This window comes from Cyphomyrmex costatus, unplaced genomic scaffold (genome assembly GCF_001594065.2).
Source record: "Cyphomyrmex costatus isolate MS0001 unplaced genomic scaffold, Ccosl1.0 scaffold635, whole genome shotgun sequence".
Lineage (NCBI taxonomy): Eukaryota > Metazoa > Arthropoda > Insecta > Hymenoptera > Formicidae > Cyphomyrmex > Cyphomyrmex costatus.
The window spans coordinates 212,452-233,058 of NW_017280195.1; the positions used below are offsets into that span (position 1 = coordinate 212,452).

General features: G+C 34.2%; 2 protein-coding genes across 2 annotated transcripts in view; one reads left to right on the top strand and one right to left on the bottom strand.

Moving 5' to 3' along the window:
• Window positions 1–6,049: 6,049 nt before the first annotated feature.
• On the top strand, window positions 6,050–16,177 carry LOC108779821 (segmentation protein paired). The gene is made up of 5 exons (XM_018547328.1): window positions 6,050–6,110; window positions 7,015–7,195; window positions 7,793–8,082; window positions 13,134–13,541; window positions 15,672–16,177. Exons 1-5 carry the CDS (start codon window positions 6,050–6,052, stop codon window positions 16,175–16,177), a joined length of 1,446 nt encoding a protein of 481 aa, XP_018402830.1.
• A 2,199-nt stretch (window positions 16,178–18,376) lies between these two features.
• The window catches only part of LOC108779819 (uncharacterized), a 21,042-nt gene continuing 18,811 nt past the window's right edge, over window positions 18,377–20,607 (bottom strand). The window contains exons 9-10 of the mRNA XM_018547326.1: window positions 18,486–18,527; window positions 18,377–18,428 (exon numbers count right to left, since the gene is read on the bottom strand). Of these exons, the coding sequence (XP_018402828.1) occupies window positions 18,377–18,428; window positions 18,486–18,527 (94 nt within the window). The remainder of the gene's footprint in view (window positions 18,429–18,485; window positions 18,528–20,607) is intronic.

Below are 20,607 nucleotides of genomic sequence, written 5' to 3' on the forward strand. Positions count from 1 at the left end.
GTTAATTACTAACGCAAACCAAAATGATCGATCACTGTCTTACATCACCGTCGCGACTATTGTTTCGCATCCTGTTTCAATCGTGCATTGTCATTTCCCCGATAGCTCAGACCGAGGCCCATTTAGAAGAGAGAGGGAGAAACGGAACAGAGCGAGAGTCCTAGAGTAATATGTGACGATGCGTGAACAACTGACACTGAGGATTAGGTAAACTACGAGCCTCACATTGACGATTTGCGCTAAATTACTTTACTTAGCTTAGAAATGCACAACAAGAAACGCACAACCTATGTTCGAGCAATGACGCTGCACAGAATTGTGACGGCGAGAAGATTTCATGACGACTTTCTTGCTTTACTTACATGCTCCACAAGCAAAGATGCAATTTACTCATTGCATCGATGTCATTATTTTACTTTACAAGACTTTACGAAGTTACGTGTTTCTAATTAAGACTTATTATACATTTCCTTCACATATATAATATCCTAACTTTCACCAATTCTTTTATGAGGTCCATTACTTGTTAGAAAAAAAGAGGATTAAATTTATGAATATTTATAAAAAGTTTAAGCCATGTTCAAAAAAAGATACTAAAAAATTTAACCTTTTTATCTAATAATAATATATTACCATAAAAAGTAACTGATATATTATTAATTAAAGGTGCCAATTCAAAATGAACATACATAAAGTATAGGGTAAACCCGGTATATACGCCGCACCTATCGAAAACTTAATTTATCAATTATTATTTACTATGTTTAAAGTAAATTAATTATATAAATAGAATCTTTGTATCATCTACTACTATAAAAAAAATATTAGAAATCTAAAATAATTTATTTTCCATATTAAAAAGTAACTTTTTCAAACCCCTGCATTTTTGCCATTTATCCCATAGGGGGGGGATAATATGGCCACTCATATATAATTCATAAGAAAATCACAAATAATCTATAAATAAGATGTAAAATGACGACGTAACTTGCATTGTTTATTAATATATGACAATTTTTATTGTTCAGAATGAAAAATGGAATACAAATAGGACTTAACACAATTTTTTAAAATAGCTTCAAATCTTTGAAAATAATCTTTAAACGTTTAAGATTTATCAACATTTATGCATTAATGCAATGTATAATTGTTAGAATTAACAAAAACTTCTTAAATAGAGCGTCTGTGCTGCGGCACAGTATCCCGCTCGCTAAAAATGCCGTATATCCCAAATAGATGGGATATATATGACAACTAATTAAACAAACAATACAGGAGCAAAGCACTTGTATTTTGCTATACAACATGCTTTACTATTCCTCTACACATATGTATTGTAAAATAACCACTAAGTCTTTTACACGCTCTATAATAATCATTTTATGTAGATTATAAATTATGATGGCACTACTTATTACAGTAAAAAATCGATTTAACTCGCAATAATTTCATTAATATTAACAGTAAAGAACTGAAATCATAACATAATACTAATATACCATAAAGGCATGTAACAAAGTAATTGACGGAAACTTATCCCCACTCCTTCTATTTTTTCTGACTTCTGCGGCGTATTTGCTGACGCGGCGTATATACCGGGTTTACCCTATGTAGCTTTCGGCCGATTTTCAAGTCGCCTCCGCTTTCCGCTGTCTCCCTCACTTCACCATCCCGTGCGCAGATCAAATGTTGCTCGAGTGTTGTGCGGCATTTAGACCACGCGCGGTGAGATTACCAACATTATTGATGAAAGTTAGGATATTATATATTTGAAGGAAATGTGTGATACGACTTAATTAGAAACGCGTAACTTCGTAAAGTCTTTTCAGTAAAATAATGACATCAATGCAATGAGTAAATCGCATCTTTGCTTGTGGAGCATGTAAGTAAAGTAATAGCAGAAAGTCGTCGTGAAATTTTTTCGCCGTCACAATTCTATGCGGGGAGGAGGGAGGGGGTGCGGTGGGTCGAAGATGGTGAAGGTGTGAATGAATAGACCACTACGATAACCCAAAGAAGAAATCATAGGGACCACCTGGCCATTCAACATCGACAGCCAAGCCGAACATTCATGGAAAAAAAGCTCATGTTGTGTTTTTAGTGGGATCAGCTTGGTGTCGTGTATTATGAGTTGCTCAAACCGAACGAAACCATTACTGGGACTCTCTACCAAACACAATTGATGAGATTGAGCCGAGTACTCAAGGAAAAACGCGCTCACTACCACTCCAGACACGACAAAATTATTCGTCTGCATAATAATGCTCGTCCACATGTTGCGGCGCCGGTCAAAACCTACTTGGAAACATTCAATTGGGAAATGTTTCCCACCCGCCGTATTCACCAGACATTGCTCCTTCTGATTACTGGTTGTTCCGAAGGATGCAGCACGATTTGGCATCTCACCGATTCACTTCTTTCGCAGAAATCGAAAAATTGGCTCCAAAATTGGATCGCCTCCAAAGACGAGTCATTTTTTCGAGATAGAATTCGAAAATTGCCTGAGAGATGGGAAAAAGTAGTAGCCAGCGATGGACAATACTTTAATTAATCTGTTTATTGATTTTATTTTGAAATAAATGCATTTTTGAACACAAAAGACGGACCGAACTAATTTGTACTTCTAATAATATATTTAGTTAATAAATTAAATCATAATTACAAAATACTAATCAGTTCTACGTACAAAAACAATTTGAAAATAAAAAAACTAATTAAAAATTAAAAATTAATTTTTATATTTTCTCATTTTATATTTTCAGCATACATATCATTTCGAACATCTTTTAAAATAAAGTAAATAAATATCTTCATCGAAAACACTAAAAAAAATTAAATAAAATTAAAAAATTAAATTAAATTAAATTAAAAAACAAATTGAAAATTAAAAATTAATATATTCAATTAGTTTTTTTTACTTAATTTAATTTAATTTAATTTTTTTTAGTGTTTTCAATGAAGATAATTATTTACTTTATTTTAAAAGATGTTCGAAATGATATATATGATAAAAATATAAAATGAGAATGTAGAATAGGCCCCTCCATCGCCCATTCTCGTGAAACGCAACCAATCTTATCTTTTTTTTCGTTTCTCCAATTGTATTTTAATTTACAAACGATACTTGGAAAACTTTGAAATTGCCGCCTATTTTCGGCTTGAAATGGCGCGGGCATTCGACACGGGCGTTACAATATGATTTTTTTTTTATATTAGCCATCATGCAGGACCAGGTATTGTTAAATTTTGAATTGAGCCTCCGTGACGAAATATAATTAATTGTGAGATCACACGATAATACCTTACACTACAAGAAGCGATAAATGCAGCTAGCTCTAAAGAGCGTGTAAACGGGCCATCCTCACTGTCAAATACGATTGATAGAAGTAAAACTAGTCGGAACACCGATCGAAATCCACAGGTATAGTGCCACAAATGCGAAAAAACAGGGCACTATGGCAGAGATTGCCGTTCAAGTAGATATGCTCAAAAATTTTCTTTACCAAAAGCAGATAAGCCCGTTGATGTAAACGCCATAGAAAAATTCTGCACTTACTGCAAAAAGACTGGACACCAAAGAAGCGAATGTTAGTCGCTAAGCGGACGACCCGAAAAGGAGCAGATGCGCAAACTTAACCCTTACGGTACAAGCCTGGGTCACTAGTGACCGAGCGATTCCTGTTCATGCAAGTTTCTATTAATCTTTTGGTAATTATAAATTATACTACATTTTAATATTTTCCAAAATGAAGTTTTAATATTTATTCTAGAAAGTTGAAAGTATGTTAATGAATTTTTTGAGATTTTTTTAATCATTCTGAATAGGTGAAAAAACGAACGCATTCGAAGTGACCCATGTTAGTACGGATGAGGCACCAAATTGTAGCTAGTACTGTAAGGGTTAAGTAAAAGGCAAATCAAAAGAAGCCGATAAATACTGATATAAGAGAAGAGAGACAAAAATAACAAAGGAACAGCGATGAATCGTCGTTCACTAGTAGCGGAGATAGGGAAGAACGAAGAGAGACAAACATAACGCGAACAGCGCACAAGCATCAAACAACACAGGTGACCATGTTATTACACAGGGAAGACACACACGGGCACCGGATTAAAACTCGTAACCTTGGAAATTAAGAAAATGCACAAGGAAAAAGTGACTTTTCTTCTAGATACCATCTTTATTCTAGTAAAAGTAAAAAATTTGAAAGGGGTGAAACAGTGGTAAAGGACGAGCGCACATTGATCTTGTTTCGATCGATGGCCTGTCTGAGTAACACTTCACATCATATGAAGATACCAAAAATTGGGTCGATTCGTGGATAGCTTCAAAAGATGACCAGTTTTTTCAACGTGGAATCCACCAATTACCAAAAAGATGGGACAAACAAAATCAGGCTATTTAATTATTCGATTTCATTATTTCAAATAGATATTTTTATCGTGTTTATATATACTAGTAGAAAAACAGCATATATGATATAAAACTCCATTCCAATTTTCTTTTATCTAAAATTTGAAAACTATTTTTAGACATCTCTATTGGCATTAAACTTGAGTTCATTTCTAGTGACGAAAGAGAGAATTTTATTTCCAGCTTCTTTTAACAGAAAATTTTTCGAAAATTATTTTTGAATTGCGATTGAATAAATGACAAAATAATTGCATGACAACAAAAAAGAGGATTTGTCCTAATTACATCATTGCAGGTACAATCGACGCTTGGATAAGCTTGAACAAGTATATAATTACATATATTTAATTAACTACGACGGGAGATACACCTTGAAAGGAATATCCAGTGAAACATGGTCGCATCGTCGAGAAATTAGTTGTAACCGTCATTTCAACCAAACATGTAGACATACACTAAACATTTATACAAACAGATAAGGTTTTTGCTTTCGTTCGGATCCATCACAGAATAAAAATTTCTTCTCCACGATTAAAATAGCTAATATACCTATGCCTGGTGTATATTGTGTCCAAAGCTGGAAAAAGTATGAAATTACAAATTTCTTTATCCATTTTTATCTTCAGCGTTGGTCGCCATATTGAGGTTAAATGGATAAAGAAATCTATGATTTCATACTTTTTCCAACTTTGGACACAATATACACCAGGCACAGATATATTAGCTCGGATATTTTAATCGTGAAGAAGGAATTTTTATTCTGTGATACTATTACGAAGAAATTAGACAAGAACGAAAACGTTAAAAACGTTAGTTTTAAACGACTCCAGCATCACCTTAAATCCATGAATAAGATTTTGTTAATGGTTCGGGCCCATCGGGGCCAACCGCGAACATGATATCTTCTTTTTCCTCCATTCGTTGTTTGAATGGCCACAATCACTTTGTCTATCCACACTGAAAATAATATTTTCCGATATATTTTTCGAAATTGGTATTATATTCCACTGAATATATATATATATATATATATATATAATCGTTTCTCTTGATGAGATCAAACTATTATACATATATATATATATGTAACTTATATATATACATTATATATATAAGTATGGCGCATGCTCGTAAAAGTGCGACATAATAAAGTCACTCAAGATGCTCTGGTACCACTTGGGCGTGAATTGAAGGCGTGGCGAGAGAGACTTCGCAGTGCCGCGATTGGTTACTGGCGACGATAGGCACCAGTGGCTAAGAATCGTGGGTCTGTCTTACTGTTCCTTCTTAGTCCAACTCTCGATATCCCGCTAAAGTTCCGCAGCACAGGGAGAACTCTGTACAGCAACTGGTGGGAGTGCCTGGCTGTTAGTTACTCTGGTACTCATCCCTGAGAGTCTTAGTTAGAATCAGCGCGTCAATCGGTCAACATCTATTTTCAGTGTGGATAGACAAAAGTGATTGTGACCATTCAAACAACGGATCGAGGAAAAAGAAGATATCATGTTCGCGGTTGGCCCCGATAGGCCTGAACCATTAACAAAATCTTATTCATGGATTTAATGGATCCGAACGAAAGCAAAAACCTTGTCTGTTTGTATAAATGTTTAGTGTATATCTACGTGTTTGGTTGAAATGACGATTACAACTAATTTCTCGATGATGCGACCCTGTTTCACTGGATATTCTTTTCAAGGTGTGTCTCCCGTCGCAGTTAATTAAATATGTAACTATATACTTGTTCAAGCTTATCCAAGCGTCGATTGTACCTGCAATGATGCATGGCTACGGTTATGCAAGCGTTCTGTGCAATCGGATAGCGGTTTCCTTTTTCTGCGGATGCTTTTTACATTAGTCGAAGTTTACTTTACTCTTTGTCCTGCGTGACAAAGTGTTTTACGCGAAAAGTGTTTAATTACAAACGAAAGCGTGTGACCGTACCCTGTCGTGTTTCCCGTCTCTCGATGACAATAATGACGAAGGCGATAACGATGGTGCCATCATTTCCACATCTTTACCGAACCGCGATTGTGAAAGTGCAGCAATGTAATTATTTATCACGATCGAAATAAAAAAAATAAAAAAAAAACGATTAACACGTTTTTCTTATATACTTATTTACAAGCGACTTTTTGCACCCGGATTAGAAAAGTGAAAGCTAATGGGTTAATCATCCGCTTCCTTCTCGCTGCGAACTCTCGAAACAATTGATAATTTGTGAATACAAATAGGCATTGAAAACTACAGAAAGCAGAATTAATTGAATTTGCATCAATACGCGCATTCTGACACGAGTAGATAATGCTGTCTGTGCGCGCACTCGCGTTCTCGCGACGACACGCGACGTTCCGTATGGATCGCGTTCTTATCGCGTCGTCATGTAACGCGAAATTAAATAAGCTAAGCAAATTATATGCTATCATTGTTGTGCGTCGTAAAACCGCACCGGGATTTATTGGACTTATCGATAGTTACGACGTTGTTCATTATATGTTTCAGCCGCCCGCGCTTATAACTCTCTTTTCTCTCTCTCTCTCTCTTTCTCTCTCTCTCTCTCTCTTGCTCCCTTTCTATTTTTCTCTTTCTACTTGGGATTTCAGTTATAGAAGCGATGAAAGGAGGAAGTGTACCGCTTGTTGCAGACATAGGTTCAATACCGGGCCAGGGCCGCGTAAATCAGCTCGGTGGTATTTTCATCAACGGACGACCGCTGCCTAATCACATTAGATTGAAGATAGTCGAAATGGCCGCTGCGGGGGTCAGGCCGTGTGTTATATCAAGGTATCAAATTAAAAAATCTTTCAGATAATTCTAAAGGGTAGACCGGGGAGTAAAGGTCCTCGGGGAAGAAGGTCCACCCCTTGTATCTCGGTAATAACGCATTTACTAGAAAATTCTACCACACAGTTTGTCAACTAACAAGAGTGAGAATCTTGTAAGAATACGAATTTTATATCATACAGTTGGTTGCTACCTAATAACCGCCAGGAAGCTTGCACGGATGTTGCAGTTCCCCGGTCTACCCTACACGATAACTTTTTAAAATAGAAATATATACACGGAAGGAATAGTTTTACTGACGTATCTAAATATTTAGCTAAATAAACCTAAATAGAAAAGTAATTTGCTCATGATAAAGAATACTCAAGCGAATTGCTAACATCTAAGCTTCTTGCAGTAATGATTGTCATACTTAGAACATTTTGTATAATTATAATTATTTTTATACAATTATTTTGATGAACCAACAAAATATTTTTCAAATCTGTATCTGACTAAATTTTTTAATATTTCAGTAAAATCTTTCCGTGTAAATTTTTTCGTTTTATAAACGATACATGAACTGATTCGTCTATTATCGCGTCCTACTGAGAATAGACAATTAAGGGTGTCCCATGGGTGCGTATCGAAGATCCTAAATCGCTACCAAGAAACTGGTAGTATCAGACCCGGAGTCATCGGCGGCAGCAAACCACGTGTGGCCACGCCAGAAGTGGAGGCGAGAATAGAAGAGTACAAACGCGACAACCCGGGTATGTTTTCATGGGAAATCAGAGATCGACTGATCAAAGAGGGCATCTGCGAACGGACCAGCGCTCCGAGTGTGTCCGCAATTTCCCGATTACTCAGGGGTCGCGACTCCGAAGACGACGTTAAACTAGGTGACGGTGAGAAGTCATGTTTTTTTAATTTTTCACATTGAAAATGTCAAAAACTTTTTTGAACACTTTTAATGTATGCATTTGAGAAACCAAAAAGAAAAGAACGAAGAAAATGTTTTTCTAAAAATTAATTATATACATAATTTCATACAAATCATTATACAGGATGTTCATTTGAAAACTTTCCAGCTGATTATCTCGAAAAATATAAAAGATACAAAAAAACGTTAAAACACGTATTCCATGATTTCGAGGGGGAAAGAGAATGGCAGTCTCAATTTTTTATTTGGGTGGCGTTTTCAACGTCATTCGAAGGTCAAATTAATTTTTTTAAATGGAAATGTATATTTTTTATTACAGGATCTTATTCTACGTAAAAAAACAAGTAACTTCTGTAGGAAACATTTTTTTGTTCGATCACTATTTTAGGAGATATTTAAGAAAATACCAAGGCATAGTTACTGCATAAAATTTCATCATTTATTATAACAAATATTCAAAATGTTCTCCGTTGTTTGCTAAACCATAATAAAGGCGATTCTGGAACTCTGAATGAATATTTGGAAAGTATTTGCTGGAATAGCTCTACATTCCTATATAATTTTTTGATGTAGATCGTTGATATTTTTCGGTGATAAGTTCCTCATTTAACAACAATTCGCCATTTTTATCTTTTTGATTTTCAAGACTTTCAGTTATAAGTGCATCAATAACGTTGTCCAATAAATTTAAATAAAGGTTGCCATTCAGGTCGACTCAAAAACTCCACCGGAAAATATCAACTATTTACGTCAAAAAATTGTACAGGAATGTAGAGCTATTCCAGCAAATACTTTCCAAATGTTCATTCAGAGTTCCAGAATCGCCTTTATTATTGTTTAGCAAACAACGGAGAACATTTTGAACATTTGTTATAATAAATGATGAAATTTTATGCAGTAACTATGCCTTGTTATTTTCTTAAATATCTCCTAAAATAGTAATCGAACAAAAAATGTTTCCTACAGAAGTTACTTGTTTTTTTACGTAGAATAAGATTCTGTAATAAAAAATATACATTTCCATTTAAAAAAATTAATTTAACCTTCAAATGACGTTGAAAACGCCACCCAAATAAAAAATTGAGAGTGCCATTCTCTTTCCCCCTCGAAATCATGGAATACGTGTTTTAACGTTTTTTTGTATCTTTTATATTTTTCGAGATAATCAGCTGGAAAATTTTTAAATGAACACCCTGTATATGTATATATATATATATTTCTATTTAAATTATTTTCCTTATAGAGTTTTTATAATCATGATTAATATAATTTTAAATATTATTTCAAAAAAATTATTTTAGAGACTAAGCGTTTTACTCACGTAACAAAAATTAATAATTTGGTCTCCAAATTTTAATTTATTTGATTCAAACGTTACGATAAATATAAATTTTCTGTAGTAAAAAAATTTTCAGTATTTTCAGTATTTTCAGTACTTGTGATTGTTCGTTATGTGCTTCTTAAAATTGAATCAGTCGCTTTTCGTGTTTCTCGAGGACTCCGCAACGCATAAAAGTACGTTATTTTGTAAAAATTACATGCGTCGAAGAGAACTGAGAAAATAACGATTTGCTAGTCACAAAAAAGATTTCCTCCTTTTAAATTTGACTTACTACCTGCGCGTGAAGACTCTTTAGAATTTGCTACTTCGAAAAGATAAGAATGCAGGTAGTTTGCTCCATTGTTACTTTCCAGTTCTATGTTACTTTATTCAATCCCATTCAATTTATCTTATTTTTAAAGAAATTTTAAAATATATTTTAGGAGTTATAGAAAGCGCTTTAAACCACAGTTCTCTTACAGAAATTCAATTTAATATTAAAAGACAATAATTAATTAAATATTTATTGTATTAATTCTATTAATTCTAATATATTGCGAAGAATATCACGTAATGTTGGCGTTTCGTACCGGCTTCCAATACTGGACTCATCAGTAAGGTATTGTAATGGAAGCCTACCTTGATGCCTGTTTTAGTTATTAAATCGAGATTCTATGTATACAGATATACGCGTATCAAAGCACATGCGAGAATCTTAGCGAATATCTATAGACCTCTGATGGCGGGTCGACGTAGTAATATTCTTCGCAATATATTATTCAAAGTGATATATGTATATGTATTCCCTTCCCCCCCCCCCAACTTGCGCGCCGAACAATCGTCGGTCTTGAAACGCAACTCTATCTGAAAATTCCCCCCAAATTGCGCGCCGAAATATCTTCGGTCTTTAAATGCAACTCTAATAAACTGAAATAACGTCCCCTTAATTTACTTGAAACATATTTACTTGATACATATATCACTTTGAATAATATATTGCGAAGAATATTACTACGTTGACCCGCCATCAGAGGTCTATACATATTCGCTAAGATTCTCGCATGTGCTTTGATACGCGTATATCTGTATATATAGAATCTCGATTTAATAACTAAAACAGGCGTCTAAGGTAGGCTTCCATTACAATACCTTACTGATGAGTCCAGTATTGGAAGCCGGGACGAAACGCCAACATTACGTGATATTCTTCGCAATATATTAGAATTAATAGAATTAAAGATTTTAATGAATCTAAGGCTCGTAGCCCTATTCTCATATTAGAGTTAATAATTAATTACTCATTTTGAGTACTAAAAGCACTAAATAACAGGGTTTTTAATACTCAAAATAAATGATTAATCACTCTACTTTCTAGTATTAAATTTCTATAAGGGTAGGAGGCAAACCAGCAATTTTCGAGATCGAGAAACGCCGGCACAATCGATTAATAAGCGAGCATTTAATTTACTCGTTCACCGTTACTTTATTCAATTTTCAAAAATTTAAAGAATATATAATTTATAAATTCAATTGTGAACCCGTCTCTTTTTTATCCGTGTATACGAATTTTATACATTATATATTCTTTAAATTCTTGAGAATCTCACTCTAAAAATTAAAAATCGAGCCAATTTTCGAAAAAAAAAAAGCTTAAGTTTTAGTCCGAGGGTGTAATCACTTAATGTGTAATTGTGGATAGAGTCCCCGAAATCATTATAAAATTCATATGAAATTTCTATGTATAATTTGATAATTATAAAACATGTGGAACCACGAGAAATCATTATATAATATCAAATAAAATTGTTTATTTTATCAAATTTTATATGTAGTAAAGAAAATTATTTATAATAAGATGAAATTGTATGAAATCAAATTGGATCATATAATCCGTAAACAATATTTCAGCTAGTGGTATTTCCTCATTTCAATCTTTAAAAATGAGATTTCACTCTACTACAAAGTGACATTTACTCTAAAAGTTAGACAGTCATTTAAATCTTAAAATGATTATCATATTATGTACCAATTATCCTATAATATATGCGTACGTTAAATACCCACTATTGACCCATTTAAATTCACAAAAATCCGAGAATACCGCGAATGCGGAGGATTTTACGCGGTGAAAGGATCTTGCATCCGTGATACGCTTCATCACCTGGCCCACACGATGGACCACCATGTGTAACTTACTCGCTTGGGTAACGGTGAATGAGTAAATTAAATGCTCGCTTATTAATCGATCGTGCCGGCGTTTCTCGGTCTCGGAAATTGCTGGTTCGCCTCCTATATGCCCGGGGTCGGATAACCTCCCTCCAGTAGCCAGATCGGTCACAACGACAGGTTTATACTCTATACATATACATGTATGCTATAGTGTAGAGTAGAACTCTGTGACTGCAACCGACGGGCCGCGTCCGACGGACTCTGTAATTTTCTTGCCGCTCGATACATGCCCACGTGGATACGCGTGAGCTTAGTATGGTAGATTCCACGTAAAGATGTGGGCTTATATGCGTTGATCGTCCTCGAGAAAATTAACGACCGTTGAAGGACGCGCGTTTTGACTTATGAATGAATTAGGATTCTTTTCTTTTTATTTTCTGCAAATTTAAAATAAAAAATACTAAAAAAAAGATCATTTTAACCTTCGAATGTCAAAAAAAAAAAAAGCTATAACACAATTACTGACACTTGGTTTGTGAGACCTCTCTCTATATAATATATGTTGATTAAAAGTATTTAAAACTATTATAAGTACTAATTAATTTTCAGAAATTAAAATTACATAAAATAGAATGAATATTAAGAAAATTTAAAACAAAAAGGACTATGTTTATACTTTATTAGCTACAGTTTAAGACTATATCGAAACAATCACTGTAGTGGGTCTAACAAAGCTGTCTGGAATTTCTGTGTTATATATCCCAAAGAAATTCTCACCAAACACGGATACAAATTAGTACCGAAGTGGAAAGGAGAGACGTATCCCTACTATGCTGACAAGAAAAATGAATTGTGTACAGACACGAATTCATCCTGGGATCATCTGAGGAGCTGTTAAGCCGGCAAAGATGAAAGGGACTACAGTTGAAAGGAGGGGAAAGAGAATTCTTGCGTATGTAAGTCGATCGCCCTGAATGACGGTCCGGGCGCCCGTCGAAAAAAATAGAGAAACTGGGGCAGAAATAACACAACCTCGTAGAGGGGTGAGGAATGAAAAGGGACACCGTCTATTAAACGTCTACGAAGTTGCGAACATACACGTCGAGCTGCTGTAGGTGTCGAGATGAAGTGACGCCTTTGTTCACCGAATGTGTCGGATTGTTTTTCTCGCATATGAAATGTAAATTCAAGAAGCACGACAAAGAGAGAAAGTGAGGAAGAGAAAGTGAGAAAGAGACACAAAAAGAGAACAGAATAACCCACGAGCGAAGGTGGATAAAAAAAAGGCACGACGACGGGCCGGGAATAGAGCCCGTGTCGAATTTGCAGGCAAGACGCAGCCCGTCTTGGCGTCAAGCGTCGTCGCCCGATTAGTTGCGCACCATGTAAACTTGAGCTCCGAGAACGGAGTCCTGATGATAATCCCGAAATACACTTAGCGAGAGATTATACATTTCGAAATTATTATGTAAATGTATAAATTGTGTACTTAATTCTTCTCTAATTTTTAATATGCCTTTTTATAGGAAAAACGAGTTCCGGATCCGACTGCGAGAGTGAACCAGGAATTACATTGAAAAGGAAGCAGCGCAGAAGCAGAACGACCTTCACAGCTCACCAACTGGATGAGTTGGAACGAGCATTTGAGAAGACTCAATATCCCGATATCTACGTTAGGGAGGAACTTGCCCAGAGGACAAGATTGTCAGAAGCTAGGATTCAGGTATGGTTCAGCAATAGAAGAGCTAGACTGAGGAAGCATATCTCTTCATCAACGTCTACTGGATACGTCGGTTCTGTAGCCTATCCAACAAGCTATGTTATTCATCCACCAGCACCGCCTCCTCACACGGGAGCTACCGTGCCGCCAGGTCATCCGCATCAACATCCGCATCCTCAAAGTTTGCCAGATGCGGCGTTCTCCTCCAGTCAAGGTATGTATATACATACATTTTAAAAATGGACAACACATTCTGAAAAAAATACATTCTGAAAACGCTAAAATATCTCGAAAACGAATATCAACTCTAGCGAAACATATCTGTTTAAGATTATAAAGTCATTTCTGACGAGAAGGCTTCCGAATCGTTCTATCATGTATTTATTTTATCGACCTTCGAGCGATCTGTAGTTTATAATCCATAAAAACGGATTCTCGCGCTCGAAGGTTCTGGAATGCGAGTTAGAAGCGGTAACGTCGCTTCAAAAGGAAGAAAAACGGCTTAAAATTGGCTGTCTGTCGTCGCGCGATGAATCTAAGCTAATCGAGTCGTCACGCACGAACAAAGGATCTGCGATCCTGCCGAAAACGAGTGTGTGATAGCGTTAGTACGTAAGTAGAGAACCAGCCGCGCGGACTGCGTGATAAACCGTCCGTGTACCGACACCCGAAGCCAGGGATCCGTGAATTAAATAAAATCGTTTGTACGCTATCGAACAATATCTCAAAGTAAAATTGTAGGACTACAAAAAAATCTACCTAACTGATGATAAGAGGTTGATTTTGGATGGAGTCTGCAAGGTCATATAAAGATCAACTTGAATCTTTTAAATACCCCCCTTTTTATTCCATACTCTTATAGTTTATTTTAAGAGCTTTTCAAAACACTACAGTAAAATATTTGTTTATTAAATATTTTTCGAGTTGTAATTGAAAGTTACAGTATTTACATACAGGCATTAGCATTACCCAAGATTTAACGCGTGGAGATAACACGGTAAGATCTACACCTCGTGTGTATGTGTGCGCACTCGTGTGTGTGTGAGACATACCTTTTAAGATATTGGTTTCCATTTCTTCAATGAATCAAATGTTCAAAGTGTCTTTCTTCTATCGTTTGATAGAATTTTTGATAACATTTTTTTTAAATAGTAATTGATAAATAGTAAATTGCTGAGAAGTATAAAAATTTATTGCGAGACCATGTCATACCTAGTATTGACAACTTATTTGATGCCACATGAAAAATGTTTGGTTCCAGCAAGATGGAGCAGGACTTCACTATACGCATTAAAAATTCAAGAATTTTTGAATCGATATTTTCCTTATCGATGGAGGTAGGAGAGGTGCCATTGAATGGCCTACTAGATCATTTGATTTGTCTTTTCTTGAATATTTTCTTTGGGACATCTCAAAAGTAAGGTTTATGCGGCAAAATTACATAATTTGGAAAATCTTAGGAATCGAATAGTACACGAAGCATCTCTGATCACTTTAGAGTTTAAAACAAATAAGAGAAATGTGATGAATAATTTTTATGAACGTTTAGTTCATTGTCAAATGATAGAAGGAAGACACTGAACATTTGATTGATTGAAGAAATGGAAATCAACAAGAAATGAAAATCTTAAAGTTAAAAAATATATCACTCACACTTGCACACACACACACACACACAAGAGGTGTAATTCCGTGCAACTTCCACGCGGTGAACCTTGAGTAATGCTAATGCTGACGGTACTGTAACCTTCAAACCTTTTAACTTCAAAAGTATTTAATGAAAAAAATATTGTACTATAGTGTTTTGAAAAGCTCTTAAAACAAACTATAAGAATATGGAATAAAAAGGAGGGTCCTATTTAAAACTTGACCTTCATATGATCTTGCAGATTCCACCCAAGATCAACCTCTTATCATCATAGGTAGATTTTTTGTAGACCTACAACTTTGCTTTGATCAGGAGCTGATGTCGAATTGCCTGAATTCGATCCCATCATTGTGACGAAAGAGTTCGCAGTTGGCGGTAGTTGTTGATTACTTGTTTGTTAATAGCTGGACGATACGGAGAGATTGGGATACGTAACAGTGGCCGGGAAGCTATAAGTCGAAGTCGATATTTTTCAGTAGAATTAATTGTTTTCGAGATATTTTAGCGTTTCTAGATTTTCTCAAGTATATTATCCTGTATATTACGCATATATATATACTTTAATATTAATCAATACAATAAGCATATTATTGTTTTTAAATATTATTTTTACTTTTACTTTACTACTTTATTAATTTATTTATTTTTGTTATAAAACATAACAAATAACGAGATGATTGCTACGTTCTATTTCAGTTTCCGAATTGTATTCGCCTCATCAATTGGCGGAACCGGTGACACGACTATCATCAACCGTTGGATCGACTTCGACTTATAGCTTCCCGGCCACGGTTACGTACCCCAATCTCTCCGTATCGTCCAGCTATCAACAAACAAGTAATCAACAATTACCGCAAAATGCGAACTCTCTCGTCACAATGATGGGATCGAATTCAGGCAATTCGACATCAGCTCCTGATCAATTAGCTTCGTCGGAACTTCCGATCAGCTCGGTTTCCCCTCAACAACAACAACAGCAGCAGCAGCAGCAAACGCAACAGACTAATCAAGGAACTACATCACCATCATGGAATCTCGCAATAACTGCTAGTGGCAGTAGAGTTAATCTATCGAGTCCTCCAACAAGTTTGCAACAACCTCACGTTTATAGCACACATCCTCATCAAGCTTTTACTAGCCCTTATACTGTGCAGAGCTTTCAACAACCACCTAGGCCAGCGCCACAGACTTTCTGGTATTAAAGCATGAAATGAGTCATCCTCAACAAGGTCACATCTAGAGTATATCTTCACGGATTTTGCTACGATTCAGAAAATGCTTATGGTGCGTGTGTGTACGTCCAAGCCATTGACAACCAAGGTCACCTAACAGCCAATTTACTGTGCTCCAAGTGGTGCTAATCAAACCCACCTCGATACTCAGATTGAAGTTGTGCGGTGCGGTTATACTGGCACACTTGGTCCACAACGTTCAACGAAGTCTGAAAATACCCATCGACGGCGTATTAGCCTGGTCGGATTCAAGGGTAGTCTTATATTGGATTCAAGAGGACGTCTCGAGGTGAAAACCCTTCGTAGCCAACCGCGTGATGGAAATAAATGAACTATTACCAGCAAAACATTGGCAGCATATTAAGGGAACTGAAAATTCCGCTGACTCTTAATATCACAAGGCACGACATTGCAACAACTCAAGGTTTCTGAGCACTGGTGGAAGGGACCGCAATGGTTACGACTAGAACTTCAGGCAGTTAGTATAGAGCATCAAGATTGCGATTCGTCCAAGGAAGTGACAAGGCAAGCTCAAGCAGAGGAGAAGAGAAGTACGCATGCCTGTGCTCTCATCAGCAACGAACAACATGTAATCCAAGAATTAGTAGACAAGTATTCAATATTGACACGCATCGAGCGCGTGTTCGCATATTGCTTACGTTTCCTAAGCAACGTGCGAAGGATTCCAAACGAGAGGATTCTATCACATTTAACTACGACGAAAATTGAAATCGCACGCATTCATCTAGTTCGCCACGTGAAATGAGCGTGTTTGTTGAAAAAATTGTCTCGTGCAACGACTACTTCAAGATTTCTGGAAACGGTGGGCGGCCGAATATTTGTCCAGTCTTCAAGGCCAAACAAAATGGAAGGGAGAACAAATTAAAATATGTGATTTTTTAAAAAACAAGGTGTATATAATATATATACGCATACCTATTATACATAGTTGTTTATAATAATAGAAGTAAATAATAAAGATTTAAACTTAATAATGTATTATTAAAATATTTAAGTTTTTTAATAATTGTAAATAATAATTAATTGTCGATAATAACGTTATTATTACCTACAATTAAGGTAAAAGTACCAATGACTGGCCACTGCCCATTTGTTGGCCACTGATGGAAGATTAATTTTTTTTTTAATATCTTTTAAACAAAATATAAAACATTTTTTTACTAATTAATATAATTTAACTATTTAGCTTTTTATATTAAAAATTGTGCTATTTAAAACTTTGTTTAAGATATTAAAAAATACATATATTTAAACGCTTCTTATTTAAATGTGGTCGAAGCTCGCGTTGAGTCTCCAAAGCTTTCCTACTTAACAAAGAATGCAGAGTCTGTCGAAGCTAGTGATTTATTTTCTAAAGATTTATAAACTATTATTATGTAAAATAAACAACCAACATGATTTCTTATTACTTTACTTGTTATTAGATAATAAGAATAAAAATGAAAAAGCAATAAAGAGTAATGATATAACAATGGATAAGAAAATTGAAGAAAAAACTCAAAAGCTTTGTAATTTTAAGAAGTCTCTTGAACAGCCTTTTGATATTCTTGATCAATCCTTGCAGTTCGTTCATTCCGGTTATTCTTTTTATTATTGTACAATAACATTTATACTTTAACATCGATTATCACTTGGGCACAGAAGTATAGATTATTTCATATTAGAAATATCCTGGGTATCTCATATTACGAGTATCACGTCTTACAGCTTTACGATCATCAAATCTAACTTCTTTAATTAAACAATTCAACATATTTCGTATTTTTCTATCAGTACGATCTTACTCTATTACTACATGAAGAATTTATTGCCAAATAATTACTTATTAAATAATAAACAAAGATTAAAGGCTTATCTCAATGAAACTCGAAAACATTCAAACTCTAAAATTTTATTTTACAATTACTGTAGGCATGATCTAACAATGAATTTTCCACTAAATAGTTTTCAATCCAAGAGCAATAATTTCATGATAGAATCAACAGATAGCATTTATTAGTTTAGCAGAAACGCGGCTATCTCATGTTAAGCGCCTATCTCATAATAGGGGGCTTTCCTCTAATAAATAATAATAATAAACGCGCACACGCACACGCGCACGCACACACACACACACACAGACACACAAAATTTTTATTGTTTTGTTACTTACGTCATCCCATGATTTTGATTGTGTTTGTTGGCGGCAGTCTTGGCTGTGCTAAAACAGAAAAAAGAAAGGGTTAAAAAGAAATGCAGTTAATAATAATATACTTACTTTGATTTGTTATGTTCTCCCGTAGATGATACTATCTCAATGCTGAAACAGAAAAATAACAATATATTATTTTAAATATATTACTATTGTAATATATCAAATATCAGCCGAAAGCTACATACACTTTATGTATGTTCACTTTGTACTAGCACCTTTAATTAATAATATATCAGTTACTTTTCATAGTAATATAATATATTATTATTAGATAAAAAGGTGTAAATTTTTGAGTATCCTTTTTTGAAAATGGCTTGAACTTTTCATTTTTATGATATAATTTTTTCGGATATCACTTACTTTTTAGAGTACAAATAAATAGAGTATAAAATCATCACTAGGTATAAACATTTTCAACTGTTTGATACATGGTCATTGAAAGTGCGACGTTGCCATGTCCACAACTATTTTAATTAAGTTAAGGTATTGAAATAACGATTTATTTGTCAACAATATTTATTTGTTTATAACTTAATTTTTATCAGAAGAAAATAGGACGGAAACGAAATTATACATATTGGTATTTGTTAACTACATTATCATTTCCTAACTTAATTAACAAATATCAGTTTATAATTTCGTTCCGTCCGATTTCCATTTATTACATACTAAGTTATAAACAAAGGGTGTTGGTGACAAATTAACTGTTATGTCGTCATAATTTCTTAGCTTTTAATTAACAAATACCAGAATATGACATCGTTTTCGTTCGTCTCTTTTCATTAAATATTAAATAGATATCGTTGACGAATAAATCGATATATCATTAACATTTCCTAGTTTATTTAACAAATACTAGTGCATAAATTTGTTTTCGTATAATCTCTTTTTATTAAATTTTAAATTATAAACAAATGGATATTGGTGGCGGATGAATTGTATCATTTTAATTTCCTAACTTAATTAACAAATACCTGCGTATAATTTTGTTTCTATCTGATCTCTTTTCATTAAATATTAAGTTATAAACAAATAGATATCGTTGACGAATAAATCGATATACCATTAACATTTTCTAGCTTATTTAACAAATATTAGTGTATAATTTTCGTATAATCTTTTTTTATTAAGGTAGTTAAATCCTAAAGCACAATTATTCAAGAATGTCTTGAAACTTTCGTCTCAAGTCATTTAGGTATTAATACATATGCCTGTAAAATTTGAGCTCGATTTATCGTCCCGTTCGTTTCTAAGATATAATCGATCAAACTTCACCGATTTTTCTATTGCAGTATAGCCATTTTCGCCGTGATATGACACGGATTTTCATACAGCATCGAAACCGCTTTTAAAAAGTTAATGAAAAATAAATCCTATGTAATTGAATTTATGAAGAAACGTGTGTAACAAGACCGCAAATATTCATCGTATGATACTAATATAAAGTTTGAGTCAATAAAAAAATCTTGATTTTATACATTCTCTCGAGAATTGACGAAGTCTATAATACCATATTCTGGTATTTGTTAATTAAAAGCTAAGAAATTATGACGATATAACAATTAATTTGTCACCAACACCCTTTGTTTATAACTTAGTATGTAATAAATGGAAATCGGACGGAACGAAATTATAAACTGATATTTGTTAATTAAGTTAGGAAATGATAATGTAGTTAACAAATACCAATATGTATAATTTCGTTTCCGTCCTATTTTCTTCTGATAAAAATTAAGTTATAAACAAATAAATATTGTTGACAAATAAATCGTTATTTCAATACCTTAACTTAATTAAAATAATATACTAAGAAATAATAGCCAATTAAGAGCCAACACAAGAACGTCGTGTGTAAAATTTTTAATTCAATAAATACAAAGTAATTATAAACGTTTCGACCCTATATTCGGGTCCTTATCAATATATAAATAAAGATATTAATATAATAAAATCGCAAGCATAAGATGTTGTTCAAACTATCAATTCCTGTTCATCTAAGTGAAAGCTTAACTGTAAAAATTTTTTTAAAAAAAGCGATGTTTATATGAAGTTAAAATAGTCTAACATTTTAAAATTAAAAGACTCACATGATTGTCAAGAATTGATTGTGTCGATAGCAATCTCATGTTGAAATATTGTAAAATTCCATTAAACTGTTCAGAAAACTAAAGGAAAAAATAAAAAA